Source organism: Panthera uncia, chromosome A2 (assembly GCF_023721935.1).
Source record: "Panthera uncia isolate 11264 chromosome A2, Puncia_PCG_1.0, whole genome shotgun sequence".
NCBI lineage: Eukaryota > Metazoa > Chordata > Mammalia > Carnivora > Felidae > Panthera > Panthera uncia.
The window spans coordinates 58,039,873-58,056,637 of NC_064816.1; the positions used below are offsets into that span (position 1 = coordinate 58,039,873).

The 16,765-nt window shown below is 51.8% G+C and overlaps 1 protein-coding gene across 1 annotated transcript; it reads right to left on the bottom strand.

Moving 5' to 3' along the window:
- Positions 1–16,047, bottom strand: POLM (DNA polymerase mu). Its single transcript, XM_049641158.1, has 11 exons — positions 15,590–16,047; positions 14,065–14,251; positions 13,358–13,456; positions 13,038–13,208; positions 11,917–11,988; positions 10,144–10,264; positions 6,847–6,979; positions 6,596–6,698; positions 6,257–6,484; positions 6,102–6,185; positions 1–6,009 (listed from the first exon to the last, which is right to left on the bottom strand). Exons 1-11 carry the CDS (start codon positions 15,763–15,765, stop codon positions 5,923–5,925), a joined length of 1,461 nt encoding a protein of 486 aa, XP_049497115.1. The 5' UTR covers positions 15,766–16,047; the 3' UTR covers positions 1–5,922.
- Between the last annotated feature and the right edge of the window lie 718 nt (positions 16,048–16,765).

Here is a 16,765-nt window from a genome sequence, read left to right on the forward strand (position 1 = left end):
GATAGGTTTTGGTATGTTGTATTTCCATTTTATTTGTTTCAAGATATATTTTGTGTTTTTCTTTTTTGACAACTGATTGTTTAGAAGTGTGTTGTTTAATCTCTACATGTTGTGAACTTTCCAAGTTTCTTCTTGTAATTGATTTCTAGTTTCATATCATTATGATCAGAAAAGATGTTTGATAGGACTTCAATCTTCTTGAATTTATTAAGGCCTGTTTTGTGGATATTCTGTAACCTGGAGAATGTCCCATGTGTATTCTGCTGCTGGATGAACTATTGTGTAGATGTCTGTCAGGTCTATCTGGTCTAATGCATAGTTAAGTCTTCTTATTTTCTGTCCATTACTGAAAACGGAGTCTTGAAGTTTGCTGTTACTGTATTCCTGTCTATTTCTCTCATCAGGTCTGTTACTGTTTGCTTTATATATTTAGGTGCTCCTATGTTGGGTACAACAATAATTTTAAATTTTTATTTTATCCTCTTGTTGGATTGACCCCTTTATCATTATATTATGACCTTCTTTGTCTCTTCTTACTGTCTTTGGTCTAAAGTCTATTTTGTCTAATATACCCCTGTTTTCGTTTGGTTTTCGTTTGCATGAAATATCTTTTTCCATCTCTTCAGTTTCAGTCTGCTTCCTTAAAACTTAAAGGCAGCTTATAGTTGGTCTTTTTTATAATCCATTCAGCTGCTCTATATCTTTTCATTGGAGAATTTAGTCCATTTACATTTAATTACTTATATTGGGGTGCCTGGGTGGCTCAGTCAGTTGGGCGTCCAGCTTCGGCACAGGTCATGATCTCACAGTCTGTGAGTTCAAACCCTGCATTGGGCTCTGTGCTTACACCTGGGAGCCTGGAGCCTGCTTCAGATTCTGTCTCCCTCTCTCTCTGCCCCTCCTCCGTTCACACTCTGTCTCTCTCAAAAATAAACGTTAAAAATTTTTGTTAAATAATTACTTATAGATACAGTCTTACTATGGCTATTTTGTTCATTGTTTCTGGTTGGTTTGTAATTCCTTCATTCCTTTCTTCCTCTTTCACTCTGTGATTTGATAATTTGCTGCAGTGATATGCTTAGATTAATCTTTTGTGTATCTACTAGAGAGTTTGACTTTGTGGTTACCATGAGGGTTACATAGTTTTAACAGTCTATTTTAGGTTGATAATACCTTAGCTTTGAACACATACTAAAGTTCTGTATTTTTACCCCCCCCCCCATTTTGGTTTTGATATCACAATTTACATCTCCTTACATGTTATATCCATTGACAAATTACTATAAATACCTTTGTCTTTTAACCTTTAAGTGAATTATAGATTGGTAAGTGATTTACTCATCACCATTACAATATCAGAGTATTCTGAACTTAACTAGGTATTAACCTTTACCAGTGATAATTATACTTCCATATGCTTTCCTGTTATTAACATCTTCTGTTTCAGCTTGAAGTCCCTTTAATATTTCTTGTAAGGTTGATCTAATGGTGATGAACTCCTTCAAGCTTTTCTGGAAAATTCTTGATCTCTCCTTCAATTCTGAAGGATGATTTTGCCAGGTATGGTATTCTTGACCAGAAGGGCTTTTTTTGGGTTGTTTTGTTTTGTTTCTTTCAGCACTTTGAAAATACCATGACATTCCCTTATGGCCTGAAAAGTTTCTGCTGAGAAATCTGATGGTCTTATGGGAGGTGGGGGTTCCCTTCTATGTAACCAGTTGTTTTTCTCTTACTGCTTTTAATATTCTCTCATTGTCTTTAAATTGTGACAGCTTAATTAAAATGTGTCTTGGTGTGGGTTTCCTTGAATTCATCTTATTGGGAACTCTCTGGGCTTCCTGGATCGGGATAGTTAGTTCTTTCCCAGGTTAGTGAAGTTTTCAGCCATGATTTCTCCAATAAGCCTTCTTTCTCTCTCCTCCTTCTGGGACCCCATAATGTACATTTTGGCCTACTTGAGTAGTGTCCCATAAGCCCCTTAAGCTATCTTCTTTTTCACTTCTTTCTTTTAGCTCCTCTAATTGGATGAATCCCACTGTACTGTCTTCAAGTAAACTTTTTGTTTTTTTCTTGAGTGAGAGAGTGCACAAGATGAGGAGGGGACAGAGGGAGAGAGAGAATCCTAAGCAGTCTCCACACTCAGTGCAGAACCCAACATGGGGTTCAATCACACAACCCTGAGCTGAAATCAAGAGTCAGATGCTCAACTGATTGAACCACCCAGGCACGCCCAAGTCAGCTTTAATTTTTTTTTTTTAATTTAAATTCTAGATAGTTAACATACAATGCAATATTGGTTTCAGGAGTAGAATCCAGTGATTCATCTGAGTCAGCTTTATATAGTCTGTTGCCGAACCCCTCTGTTGAATCTCAGTTCCATTACTGTATTCTTCAGCTCTGTGGTTTGTTGGGTATTTTCTTATAATTTTCATGTCTTTGTTGAAATTCTCATTTGTCCATGCATTATTCTCCTGAGCTCAGTGGGCATCTTTATGACCATTATTTTGAACTTTTTATCAGCTAAGTCACTAATCTCCATATCATGAAGGTCTATTTCTGGAGTTTTATCTTGTTCTTTGGTTCGGAACATATTCCTCTGTTCCTTTTCCTTGACTCTGTGTTGATTTCTGTGTATTAGACAAAACAGCAACCTCTCCAAGGTTTGATGGGGGGGGGGGTCTCATGAAGGGGATGGACCTTATGGACCTTATCCTTCAGCCCAGCCCAAGCTCTCGATTCTCTCAAACTTTCATGATTGCCCGAGCACCTTCTTTGTTCATAATCGTTCCAGTGGTTGAAAGTGTGCCAAGGCCTGTCAGTGTCCCAGAGGGGAGGCTCAGCCATAGATGTGTGCTAAATTAGAAGCCTGACCCCCAGGCTGCAGCTTTCGTAGACAAACAGGCCTCTTTTGTGGAAGGCCTGGGAGATAGGATTTCGGTCTGCATACTCTGTGCTGAACCCTGGAAGGATAGCTGGTTAAGAATGGTTTCTTTGAACAGGTCTGTGGGGCCCTGCAAATGCAAACCCCACCGGCCACCAGAACCAGGTGATCAAGGGGTATGTCCTCTGGATGCACCAGGTATGTGCATGAGCTCCTTCCAGGGAGACACTGGTGACCCATCTTGATGTGGATATTCTCAGTTTGTCCAGTAGGTAGGAATTGTTCAGCTAGTTTCTGGATTTCTTTTTAGAGGAAATTGCTTCTTTGTTGCAGATTTGGTGTATCCAGAGAAGAAAGTGAGTTCAGGAGCGTTCTATATCACTATTTTGGACCTGAACTTGGGGCCTGATCAGCGTGGGCCTGGGAAATGCCAAGGATATCATAGTCAAGGGCCTAGAAGTTGTAAGGTGCTACCATCACGTGTATCTGGCAGCAAACCTCGGTTCTGACTTCAGGGAAGGATATCTTAGCAATGATTTTTTGGATGTCAAATCAAAATGTAACAAAAGCAAAAATAAGTAAGTGGGACATCACACTGAAATTCTTCTGCACAGCAAAGGAAGCAACCAACAAAATGGAAAGGCAACCAACCTATGGAATGGGAGGAAATATTTGCAAATCCTGTATCTGACAAGGGGTTAATATAGAAGTTATATAAAGAACTCATATATTCAATGGCAAAAGCCAAACAATTTGATTAAAAAATGGACAGAGGCACCTGGGTGCCGAAGTGTCCGACTTCGGCTCAGGTCATGATTTCACGGTCCAGGAGTTTGAGCCCCGAGATGGGCTCTGTGCTGACAGCTCAGAGCCTGGAGCCTGCTTTGGATTCTGTGTCTCCCTCTCTCTCTCTGCCCCTCCCCCACTCACACTCTGTCTCTCTCAAAAAATGAATAAACGTTAAAAAAAAATTTTAATAAAAAATGGACAGAAGAACCAAATAGACATTTTCCCAGAGAAGACACACAAATGGCCAACAGACACATGGAAAGATGCTCTAACTCACCAATCATCAGGGAAATGCAAATCAAAACAAGGAGGTATCATCTCACACTTGTTAGAATGGCTATTATCGAAAAGACAAAAGATAAGGGTTCCCTGCTGGCTCAGACAGTAGAGCATGCAACTCTTTTTTTTTTTTTTTTTAACGTTTTATTTATTATTTAAGAGACAGAGCATGAGCATGGGAGAGGAGACACAGAACCCAAAGTAGGCTCCAGGCTCTGAACTGTTAGCACAGAGCCCAACGCGGGGCTCAAAACCACAAACCACAAGATCATGACCTGAACCAAAGTTGGACACTTAACCGACTGAGCCACCCAGGCGCCCCAAGTGTGCAACTCTTGATCTCAGGGTTGTGAGTTCAAGCCCCACACTGGGCACGGAGCTTACTTAAAATGAAAATTAGGGGTGCCTAGGTGGTTCAGTTGTGTCCGACCTTTTTTTTTTTTTTTTGAGAGAGAGACAGAGTGGGAGAGGAGCAGAGAGAGGGAGAATTTTTGAGACAGACAGAGTGGGAGAGGAGCACAGAGAGGGAAGGAGAGAATCCTAAGCAGGCTCGGCACCTTCAGCACAGAGCCCGATGCAGGGCTCGAACTCACAAACCATGAGATCATGACCTGAGCCGAAACTGAGTTGGATGCTTAACCAACTGAGCCACCCAGGCGCCCCTGTCCGACTCTTGATTTTGGCTGAGGTCATGATCCCTGGGTTGTGAGTTTGAGCCCTGGGTCAGGCTCTGTGCTGACAGCACAGAGGAAGGGAAGGCAGGGAAGCCTGTCCTACTGCCCACAGGAGGAGGGTCCTTGTCCTGGCACCAGCCCAGCCCGTGAGAAACCACCACCCCGAACTCCGAATTTCCATCGGACTTTCATACATGACAGCCCTTCCCAAAGGGAAGGCTGTTCCTCCTGTTCCTCCTCCTGTTCCCATCTTTTGGTTTTATCAGGTTACTTGTCCTAGGTTACTGTCCCTCAGTCATTCCCAAGTAAACAAACCTGTTTTGCTGGCACAATAACTGGCTGTTTTATTTCCAGGGCTCGCAAGGTGGAGGGGAATGGGTGTACACAGGGACACCAAAAAGAATCAATTTGTCTGCATGTTATTTAAAAAAATATTTTTTAACGCAGCGAGTGGTCAGGAAAGTCCTCAACTGACAGAGACCTGAGTCAGGAGAGGACTTCTAGTGGAAGGTCCTGTGGCAAAGGCACAGGCCTGGGGATTTGAGGAGCAGAGAACACTGCATGGCCAAGGCCCCTCCAGGAAAGGCTGAGACCTGCCCTGGCCTCGCGGGTGTCTGGGGCAGTTCACATGGGCACCGGGGCAGGAAGGCACCTGGCTCAAAGCAGTGGGAGAGCAGACGAGGCCAGTGGTCAGGGGTGGCCAGGGCTCTGGGGGCCACTGTGAGGCTCTGGAATCGCTGAGCACGAGTGTGCGCCTGGAGCAACGAGGGGTGCGACAGGACCTGCTGACAAAGGCCTTCTGAGAACAGACCTTAGAAGAGCAGAGGCAGAGACAGGAAGCCTGGCTGGAAGGTGGTGGACGGGCCCTGGAAATTCTCCCCCTGCCCCCAGCTCCTACCTCTGGGCCCTGTCCTCCCCAGTGGCTGGCCACACAGCAGGTGGACAACCCCCCCACCCCCACCACACAAAGCACTTGCCATCCGCCACCTCAAGTTCCACAACCAGCCCACAGAGAAGGTGCCTTCAGGTCCTCACTGACCCAGGGTCACACAGCCCTGCCCCCGACCAACACCCAGCAGGATGGGCCTCTGCACAGAATCAGCACCACGCCCCCTGGGCAGCCAGCAGTACAAAAAAAACAGAGCTTGGTTTGTTACGTGTGCTCATTTCATTATATCCGGGCCTGGGTGTGGGGTGAGGACTTGGGGCCACAGTGCATCTTTGCCCTGGAGACCTCCAGCGGCCGAGGTCATCCACAGGGCCTGCCTCTCCAGAGAGCAGACTGGGCCAGCGGCTGGGTCAGGCATTTCTCTGCTCTGGGGTAAGGTACTCCAGGCCCAGGTGTCTGAAGATGTCTTCCTCCGAAGCCGCATGGAAATGTTTCTTCTGCAACAGGAGCCGGAGCCTTAGTGCCAGTGGGGGTGGGGAGGGGGGCGGGGCCAGGGGCGGGGCCAGGCCGTTCCCTCCCAGCAACACACCTGCTGGGGGTCAAACAGCCCATGGCTGTTCAGCCACAGCCCTCTCTCCTTCCGGCTGAAGCGGCGCAGCTCCCGCTGGAAATGCTGCAGAAAGCGAGGCTGTATGGGGGCCCCTGACGGGAGGCCCCGCCCAGCCCCAGTAGCAAGCCCCCTACCTTCGAGCCTGTCCAGCCCAGCAGGGCGTAGGGGAACTGGCTGGCAGGGACCACCACCAGGTCCACCCGCACGGCCCTCCGGGCGCCCCCCACAGCAGCCCCTGGGGGTGAAGGCAGGCAGAAGATACAGAAGGTCCTCTCAAAGCCGTCCATGGCGTGGTTCTGCCGGGGCGGGCAGGCGGCATCTGCACAGTGGCCGTGGTGGTGCTGGTGGTACAGGACAAGGCCCTGGGGGAGGAGCAGGTGTGGCGGGGGTTCGCGGTGCCGGGCGGGGGTGTGGGGGGGAGGGGGCCCGGGTCCCGGCAGAGCCCCCAGGGTAGGCAGCAGGCAGCTCCTCACCTGACTCTGCAGGCTGTGCATCACTCTGGACAGCAGCCCTGCCTCCCGGCCCTCCTGGGGATGGGTGAGGAGGAAATCCACGTCGTGGCCCTGCAACTTGCCCCTGAGGGGGCCTGCTCTGAGTTCGGGCCAACACAGGATATGTGGGCCTCCTGTTGTCCCCGGTCCCACTAGTGCGGGAAGGCCCACCTCTGTGGCCCCCTCCTCAGGCGCCTTCACTGGGGTGGGAGGGGCAGGTCAGACCCCCTTACCTCCGAAAGCCGCCGGCCAGCGTGACGGTGGCCCCGGGAAGGATGTGCCCCACGGCTGCCTCCACCACCCGCTGCAGGGCCTCCACTTGGGGTCGCTGGAGTGGCACACTCAGGTCCTGGTAGTGCCGGAGTCCTGTGGGCAGTGCGGCTCTCCTGACCTTCTCAACCCCACTGTCTTGCTCTCCACTGTCCCCTCCTCCCTTTTAAATAGTAAACTTTTATTCAGAGGAAACTGCAGATTCACATGTAGTTGGAAGAAATGACAGAAGCCCCTGAGCCCCCTGCCCAGTTCTCCCCAATGGGAGCGTCTTGCAGAACTTTCTCCATCCCATCAGGAGGCTGATGTAAGTGCACTCACGACGCAGTCTACCTCTTTGAATGCCTTGGTTTTCCCATCCATAAAATGGCCCAGAAAGCGATAAACACGTGAAGAAGGTGGCTCTGCCACTCAGGAACCCCTCACTGTAGTCCTATCTCCCCGCACCCCCCCGCCATGGGAGTGTCACTGGCCTTTCTACACAATGAGAAGTCTAAGTGGGGAGTAACAGCATGTGGCCGGGCTAAGTGCTACTGGCGGTTCCATCTCTCCGGCACCATGGGGAGAGGGGACTGAGTGCAGTCAATGATGATATCACTTAATGTTCCACTGGACACGTGACTCCATGGGTCTCACCTCCTGTGGACCGACCAGGCAACCCTCCCACGACCCCCAGCCCGAGGGAAGATGTTCAAAGAAGTGGTGGGTGCTGGGCTGCGGAACAATTCGAATGGGGCCCCCATCCCGGGCCACATGGAGAGGACAGAGACACTGATTAACACCTACTCCCCACTGGCCTCACAAAGAGGAGCTCACAGAGCCCCATGATTTGTGGAGAATGTCACCAAGGCTCAGAGAAGTTAAGTCTCAGGGCCATGGTCACCTACCTAGTAAGCTGCAGAGACAGGACTCAAACCCAAGCCTGACAAACTCTCAAGTTCATGTTCATTCCACCACATGGTGCCACCTCCCATGCAAGCCCTATACTGAGCCTCTCCTGCCACACAAGTCCCCATGCCATCACCTAGTGGGCCAGGGCCCCATGCTAGCAAGGTGTGCACAGGGCACAGACACAGCCTCCTTTTCCTGGAATCAGAAGTAAGGGGTCTGCAATCCCCATCAAAATAACACCAGCATTCTTCACACAGCTAGAACAAACATTCCTAAAATTTGTATGTAACCAGAAAGACCCTGAATAGCCAAAGTAATTTTGAAAAAGAAAACCAAAGCTGGAGGCATCACAATCTCGGACTCGGAGCTGTATTACAAAGCTGTAGTCATTAAGACAGTATGGTACTGCCACAAAAACAGACACTCAGATCAATGGAACAGAATAGAGAACCCAGAAATGGACATTCTCTATGGTCAACTCATCTTCAATGAAGCAGGAAAGAATACCCAATGGAAAAACAGTCTCTTCAGCAAAAGGTGTTGGGAAGACGGGACAGCAACATGCAGAAGAATGAAGCTGTACCACTTTCTTACATCATACACAAAAATAAACTCAAAATGGGTGAATAAATGTGAGAAAGGAAACCATTAAATTCCTACAGGAGAAAACAGGCAGCAACCTCTTTAACCTCGGCTGCAGCAACTTCTTATTCAACACGTCTCCGGAGGCAAGGGAAACAAAAGCAAAAATGAACTATTGGGACCTCATCAAGATAAAAGCCTTCTGCACAGCGAAGGAAACAGTCAGCAAAACTAAAAGGCAATCAATTGAATATGAGAAGATATTTGCAAATGACATATCAGATAAAGGATTAGGATCCAAAAATCTATAAAGAACTTATCAAATTCAACACCCAAAAAACAAATAATCCAGTGAAGAAATGGCCAAAAGACATGAATAGACACTTTTCCAAAGAAGACATCCAGATGGCCGACACACGAAAAGATGCTCAACATCACTCATCATCAAGGAAATACAAATCAAAACCACAATGAGATACCACCTCACACCTGTCAGAATGGCTAACATTAACAACTCAGGCAACAACAGATGTTGGTGAAGATGCAGAGAAAGAGGATTTCTTTTGCATTGTTGGTGGGAATGCAAACTGGTGCAGCCACTCTGGAAAACAGTTTGGAGGTTCCTCAAATAATTAAAAATAGAACTACTCTACAACCCAGCAAGTGCACTACTGGGAATTTATTCAAAGGATACAAAAATGCTGTTTTGAAGGGACACACACACCCCAATGTTTATAGCAGCACTTTTATTTGTTTTTTGTTTTTTTTTTTGTTTTTTTGTTTTGTTTTTATTTTTGGGACAGAGAGAGACAGAGCATGAACGGGGGAGGGGCAGAGAGAGAGGGAGACACAGAATCGGAAACAGGCTCCAGGCTCCGAGCCATCAGCCCAGAGCCTGACGCAGGGCTCGAACTCACAGACCGCGAGATCGTGACCTGGCTGAAGTCGGACGCTTAACCGACTGCGCCACCCAGGCGCCCCTATAGCAGCACTTTTAATAGCCAAAGTATGGAAAGAGCCTGAATGTCCAACAATGGATGAATGGATAAAGAAGATGTGATTTATATATACGATGGAGTATTACTCAGCTATCAAAAAGAATGAGATCTTACCATTTACAACAACATGGATGGAACTAGAGTGTATTTTGCTAAGTGAAATAAGTCAGAAAAAGACAAATATCACAATTTCACTCATAGGTTGAATTTGAGAAACACAACAGATGAACATAGGAGAAGGGAAGGGAAAGTAAGATAAAAACAGAGAAGGAGACAAATAGTAAGAGACTTTTAAATACAGAGAACAAACTGAGAGTTGCTGGAGGGGAGGTGGTAGATGGGCTAGAAGGGGATGGTCATTAAGGAGAGGGTGCCTATAGGGAAGAGCACTGGGTGTTATAAGTAAGTGATTAATCACTACATTCTATTCCTGAAATCATTATTACACTATATATTAACTAACTTGGATTTAAATTAAAAAAAAAAAAAAAAAGGAGAAGCAGTAAGAAGTAGTAAGGGGCCTGGTCCAGATCTGAGTTCCACTAGGAGGCCTCAATGTCACAGCAGCTACTGTGACCATCACTGTTCACTGCAAAAGGGCTGCAGTGGATCCAGACTCCACTGGGTGGAGACCCAGGGAGGCCACCAGAGAGGCCTGCCTGCCACCATGGCCCTTTGCACTGACCCCATTCCCTGCCATCCAGGCAGTCATCCGCACATGCCCTGTGTCCATGCTGAGGGTGCCATGGTGTGGGAGCCCAGGGTCCTGTCCTTTCTCACAGGGCTCACCTGCTTTCTGCTGCTGGGTCAGCCTCTGGGGCTGCTCTTGGAGGCTGTCGAGGGTCCGCAGCCCTTCTCGGTACCACCGGTCAGCAGTCTTTACCCCAACCCCGAAGATCCCGGTGAAAAGCTGTTTGGGGCATGAGCGCAGCATGGTCAGGAGCAGAGCCCTTTCAGAAGATGCAGACAGCAGCAGCAGTCTGTGAAGGGGGTGCTGTCCCAGGCCAGCACCGCCACAGTGTCTCACTAGGGCCTCACTGAGCCCCACCCCGTGGCCTGGCAGGTGCCGTCCCTACTCACAGTTCTCAAGTGTGAGCAAGCTGCCCGAGGCCACACAGTGACAGTACAGACAGGATCCAATCCCCGAGCCCAGCTATGCAGCCCAGCCTCACGGTGCACAGCACAAAGAGACCCCGTGTGTACCTCCCCCAGAGGGCCTCGGTCTCCCTAGAACCCGCAGCTCCAGCCTGTGATTCCAGCATCCCACACAGACAGCTCACAGCTCCCATCCAGTGGCCGCTCCCACCTAAGAGCAATCGGAGCCTCCCCTCGTTCTGCTCCTCAGCAAACACCAAAACAACAGGCAGTTAACAACCAGAGGGTCATTGTAGCAGGAGCTGGAGGAAATGCAAGCCTGGGGCTGGAAGACAGACATGGGAGCCCACCTCCTGCCAGGGACTGCCTGCCACACGGGGCTCCCACACAGGGCGGCCCGGACCCCAGCCCCAGCCCATCACCTCTTTCCTCCCCAACCACAGCTTGTCAGTCAGAGGTGGGCACCTGCCCTGTGCCAGCCAATCCCCTCCCTGGGGATTTCTGGAACTGAAACAGAAGGTCCGGCCTGGGCAGTGGTGGAGTCTGTAACCCATGGAAAGGGAACCTTCTGAGGCCAGGTCTCAACCAGCAGAGCAGCCAGCATGCAGAATAGGGGAAGTACCCGGCAGCAAGTGGATCCTTAGGCCCTGCTTCCTGCAGGACGGCTGCAGCCCTGCCCTTCTTGGGCTATGCTGCCCACTCTTCCCTTGATCCCCTGAACCAAGAGCACCAGCTGGGTCCTGCCAGAAAAAAAATGCTCAGAACAACCTAACCTATTGCTTTATGACTACAAACTTCTAATCGTTAACCCACCTCTCTGCTGGCCTGGGTGACCTCTGGGTGCCCAGGGAGAGGTGAGGGCCCTGCCTTCCATCAGTGCTCATCCACTAACTCCCATGTGGCCCATACACTCCCGTCCTCTGCCTACCTGGGGCCTTCCGTGTGTCACATGTGGCTCTGGTCCCTCTCTGAAGCCCCCACTGCCCCTCACAACATTCTGGGCCACTTCCCGGAGCATCGTGACCCACTCCCCCAACAGGGTGCTGATGCGACAGGTGTCAGCAGGTCAGATGGGAATAGCGGAAGATGCACTGTGGACACGAGGAGACCGTGCAAGGGTGAGTGGCCCTGCGACACCCAGGAGGTGGTTACATTTTGTCCAGTTTGCTCTGTTTAAGATGCCAGAGCATACAACATGCTTGAGAACACCCCACGGATGGTCCAATCAGAGCAGATGGTACTGAGTGATCTAGAAAATTCCCTGTGCTAAAAACAAGCTTCTCCAGGCCCCACTCTGTTTGGCTGCCTCGTGCGTATCAGGTGTCAACTTAGCTGCCACTTCCTCAGTGAGACCTTCTCTGACCCCTGGGTGCCCCTGCTGGCCTCCCGTCCGTGGCTGGAGCTGTGCTGTCACCTGAGGGAGGGCCACGGGTTCCATGTGCCCACCAGGGTCTGCCCCACACGTACCTTCATGGTCTGGTACCTCTCTGAGCATCGGATTCTCTCCACCTCCTCACATACTCCCCGTGCCAGCACTTCCTGGGGAACAAAGCAGAACAGTCAGCCTGACTGGAGACAAGAGCTGGGGCCCAGGCAGCAGGCGGAACCCCAACACTCCACAGGGCAGTTTCATCCAGTCAGGATGCAGGGGGACTTGGAGGAGAGACTGTGCCCAGGAAGCCACCAAATCTCCTGGCCTCAAAGCCCCTCGGCCCAGGGACAGGCCAGCTCTCAAATGAGTTACAAGTCCCAGGACAGGGAAACCATCACTTTTCTCTCTCTTTTTTTTTAAAGTTTATTTACTTATTTTGAGAGACAGTGTGAGCAGGAGAGGGTCAGAGAGAGAGGGTCCCCAACAGGCTCTGCACTGTCCGCAGGGCTCAAACCCACAAACCATGAGGTCATGACCTGAGCTGAAACCAAGAGTCAGACGCTCAACCAACTTAGCCACCCAGGCGCCCCAAACACTGCTTTTCAAAACACAGGCGGTGCATTCAATGAGACTTCCTTTAAAAGTTTAACTGAATTCAAAAGTCTTTTTGTCACAATATATTCTCTCAGTGATAAGTGTACAAAAAGACATTTTAACATTTTGGGTCCTTACTTTGTTGTTGTTGTTTTAAATTTTTTTTAATGTTTATTTTTGAGAGAGAGAGGGAGAAAACATGTTAGCAGGGGAGGGGCAGAGAGAGAGGGAGACACAGAATTTGAAGCAGGCTCCAGGCTCTGGGCTGTCAGCACAGAGTTCGTTGAGCCCACGAACCATGAGATCATGACCTGAGCCAAAGTCGGACACTTAACCAACTGAGCCCCCCAGGTGCCCCAAATACTTTGTGTTTTAAGAAGTGGTGCTTATAGTCATGGGTTCTCTTCTACCGTCCTGGACAGCTGGGCCAATGCCAACAGTGCCAGCTACCAGTCCTGTCCGGTCCCTCTCAGCCACATCATGTGGCCCCAATTTACAGATGAGGAATCTGAGCAGAGGGTGACCTGCCTCAGCCTGGAAATCTCCATGGCTGGACTTAACCACCAACTGTCTGCGCTCCCTCCTCTCCTCAACCACCCTGCTAAGGGTGGTGAACACCTACCTGGATGACCCTGCAGGAATGTTCTCCAAAGTGGGGCAGCCCCTGCAGCTGGCTCACGGCTGTGACCCGGCTCGGAAGGGCCTTGAGCACCGAGGCTGCTCTGTAGAAGGAGAGGAAGCGGCCTTCACTGCCCTCAAAGCCAGCCGCCTCCGCCAGCATCTCCAGAGGCTCCTGCGAGGAGGGGGCCTGGGTGAGGGGAAGGGTACCCCACCCCACCCTCCCTTCCACCATCCGTCCCCAGGCTGGGGCAGGGCAGAGTGGCAGTGCTCACAGGAACAGGCCTGGGCCCATCCCAGGGAGGCTGGGAGCCCGGGGCTCACCGTGAGGCTGCTGTTGTGGTGTGTGAGGGGTGTGGGGCGCTGGCAGGCATACTGTGGCATCCATACTGAGCCTGGCAGCCCTTTCCCGGGCACGGCCACCTGCAGATGGGCAATACAGAGGCCACTTGGAGGCTGCGGGGCTTGCGGGGCCGGCTCCCAGGACAGAAGGCGTAGAGCAGCCCTGCCCTGCAGAGCAGGCCGAGGAGGGCTCCTCAGGCCAGAGTAGCAGCTCCCGTGGAGGACGGAGGACATTTCCTGTCGTTGCACATGCAGCCTGTGCTCCACTTCCCCAGCCCTCTCTGTCACGTGGCTCAGAGTGCTGGTCACTCCACCTCATAGACAGGGACGTGGGGCTCAAACATGGAGAGCCTGGCTCTGAGTCCATCCCCTCACCCCAGCTCTGCTCACCAGGAAGCACCAAGGCAGACAGAAGCCACAGACACACAGCACCTGAGGACGGCGTCCCGCTGTCTCACGAGGAGGTACCATCTCACTACTTGAGCAAGAAAGGCCTGAATATGCTAAAAACAGGTGTATCCCAAGAGCTTATGCCAGGTGACAGCAGAAGCCAGGATGGCCTGGCCTCCCAGGGTCCCCGGTGGCCTGCGCTGAGCCCTCCTGCCCATTTCGTCTAATGGCAGCCGGTGATGACACTTCACCTGACCCGCCGGGCGAGGCCTGCCCCTGCGGCCCTCCCCCCAGCTCACCTCCAGGCAGTGCCAGGGCTCCACAGGCACGGGCTCCCCAGCTGCCATGCTTTCCGTGAACCAGCTTATGTCCAGCAGCACTGGGCTGGTGCGGCCCTGCGGAGAGCCTGCCACCGCCCTGTGCTCCTTCCAGGTGCTGGCCTCCTCCGCTGAGGTCTGTTCCATCACCACATGTGTCACCTCAGAGCTGGGCAGAGAGAGGGGAGGGGGTGATGCCCAGAGGTCCTTCCTGCTTCGCTCTACACCTCCTGGCCTTTGCCCCTCTCCCCTCTGCCTGGTGTGCACCCACTCATTCCTCAAATGTCACGTCCTCAGAGAACCTCTTCTGGCACGTGAACCCCTCTGGCGCTCCAGGACCCCACAGAGCCGTGCCTGTCTGCTCCACCTGTGACTGTAAGCCCAGTCCAGGGTCGTGTCCACTCGTCTGTCTGCCTCTCCTCTGACCCCTGAGAAAGTTCTTCTCTAGTGGGCAGGACCAGTGGGTCTCCATCTAAGTGCTTGGGACCCAGACTGCTGGGGTTTGAACCCCAGCTCTGCCACATACATGCTGCATGCCCCTGAGCACATCCCTTTTCCCTGCCCTGATTTCCTCCTCTTTAAAGAAGATAACAACATATCCACTGGGTAGGGTTGTTACAAAGATTAGACAAGCTAATAAGCAAAAGGTCTTAGCATCCAGTACATTAAACACGCCTCCAGAGTGGGTCTAACCACTGAAAATGGTTAATTCACTTAAAAAAAAAAAAGCTGCAGGAGGACTGGATCTTTCCACTTCAAACCTATGGGAACCGCAGTTCTTTAATCTCAGCCTGTCATTATCGCTGCTCTTGGACCTCCCTCAAGTCACTTTCTCAGCCCCGAGGAGTGACGTCACTTTGGCTAAGGGGGCAAGATGAACTCACGTAGAGCAGAAGGCTGTTAGCCACTGATACCCTTAACCCCACGCACCCCTATGGCTCTTTACAAGGCCTCTCTCTAGTAGACGTTCTCTTCTTGTCCTACAGAACACTCCTGGCCCTAACTACAGCACCCTTTCACAGAAGAGGATATTGAGAGAAAAGCCACGTGAGCATGAAGTTCCAGGGTTAACTTGGAATCCAAAAACCTCAGGTGCCCCTCTGCCCTGGGGGGTCAGCTGCCAGGTGAGTCGTTTTAGATCTCAATATCCTCAGCTGTAAAGAAACACCTTTTGTGAAAGTGACTGGTCACGTGCAAAGTTCTGAGCACTAGCAATTTGTGCTTAGGCCCTCACACCACGCAGCAGTGTCCTCTGGGCGCGACAGTATGGCAATACCCACACAGGCGACACTGTCCGCTGTAAGCGCCACACCCTCCCCGCGCTCCTCCTGCGACGCCCCCCACTAAGGCGCCCCGGGCAGGTGCCATCCCCCAGGCATCCCAAAGCAGGAGCCTCCAGAAGCTGGGCCCCCGAGGAATACCCGGGTCAGCGTCCCCGAAGGCGCCCCGGGCAGGAGCCCTCGGGCAGGTGCTGCTCTGGGCCACAAGCTCGTCCACGACCGCGCACCTGTAGGCATCCAGGACCCGGAAGCCCTTGGAGAGGGCCAGGCGCGTGAGGAAGGCCCGGCGGCTGCGACCCATGCGCGGCTCGGCCAGGTAGATGGCAATGCCGGGGAAGCGCGCCGTGGAGGGGACAGGACCGCCAGGGGACCCGACCCACGCTCGCCGCCGCTTCGGAAGCATCCTGGCTCTGGCCGCGGGCGGGCGCCGGAAAGAAGGCACGCGGAAGTCGTAAGGAAGGCGGCGGAGGCTGGCTGGAAGGGGAAGCGGCACCTAGCGGTCTCGTGCGAGCCGGTCCAGCCGCAGGCAACTTAGGCCCCTAGAAGCGCTGTGTAGGCCCCCAGGCTCCCAACGAGTTCCGCGCGCGCGACGCCCCTCCTCCATGCCATTAGCACCAGAGGACACGCCTTTTACTTAAATGACTCGAGGAGCGCCTAGAGCCGCCCGGGGACGACCCGGAAGAGCGCCGGCGTTGGGGCGGGGCCGAGAAGCGCGGAGGGGGCGGGGCTAGGGGCGGGGCCGGGGAGAGGGAAGGCCAGGGCTGGGTGGGGCGGGGCTGGAGAGCTCGGAGGCGGGGCGTGGGGCGGGTCCAGTGATGTGGGGGCGGGGCTATAAAGGGCAGAAACTGGCTTGGGGCGGAGCCATGGAATGTGGAAGCGGAGCTAGGGGCGGGACCCGCGGGGGTCGACGGGGGTGGGCGGAGCCGGCGACCGCAGTGGGCAGGGCCAGGCGGGGGTCCTCCTGCACCTGGCGACGAGGAGCCGGGTGGAAGGTGAGGGTGGAGGGCTTCAAACCCGGGAAGGTTTTCCAGTCCAGCGGCGTTGGTACCACTGACCGGCCATTCGGAAAAATAGAAGTTGGCTCCCTCCGTCCTTAACACCGAAATGCAATCCAGATGGATCAAACATCCAAACCTAAAAAAGAAACCAGAAAAACGTCTTGAAAAGTCCACGAATGTTTTCATAGTCTGTCACGATAAACCTGGAGACACGGAAGAAAAAGAGTGATAAGCTTGACCACATTCGCATTTTAAATGTGTTAAAAATTATAATCAAAAGGCAAACCCCGGGGAAAATATTTGCGATGTATTTTGAAATTGTCTAATTCCTGTAATTGTGAAACTATCCACAGATAAATAAGAAAAAGACAGTGATCTAATGGAAAAATCGGCAGGAACACTGGG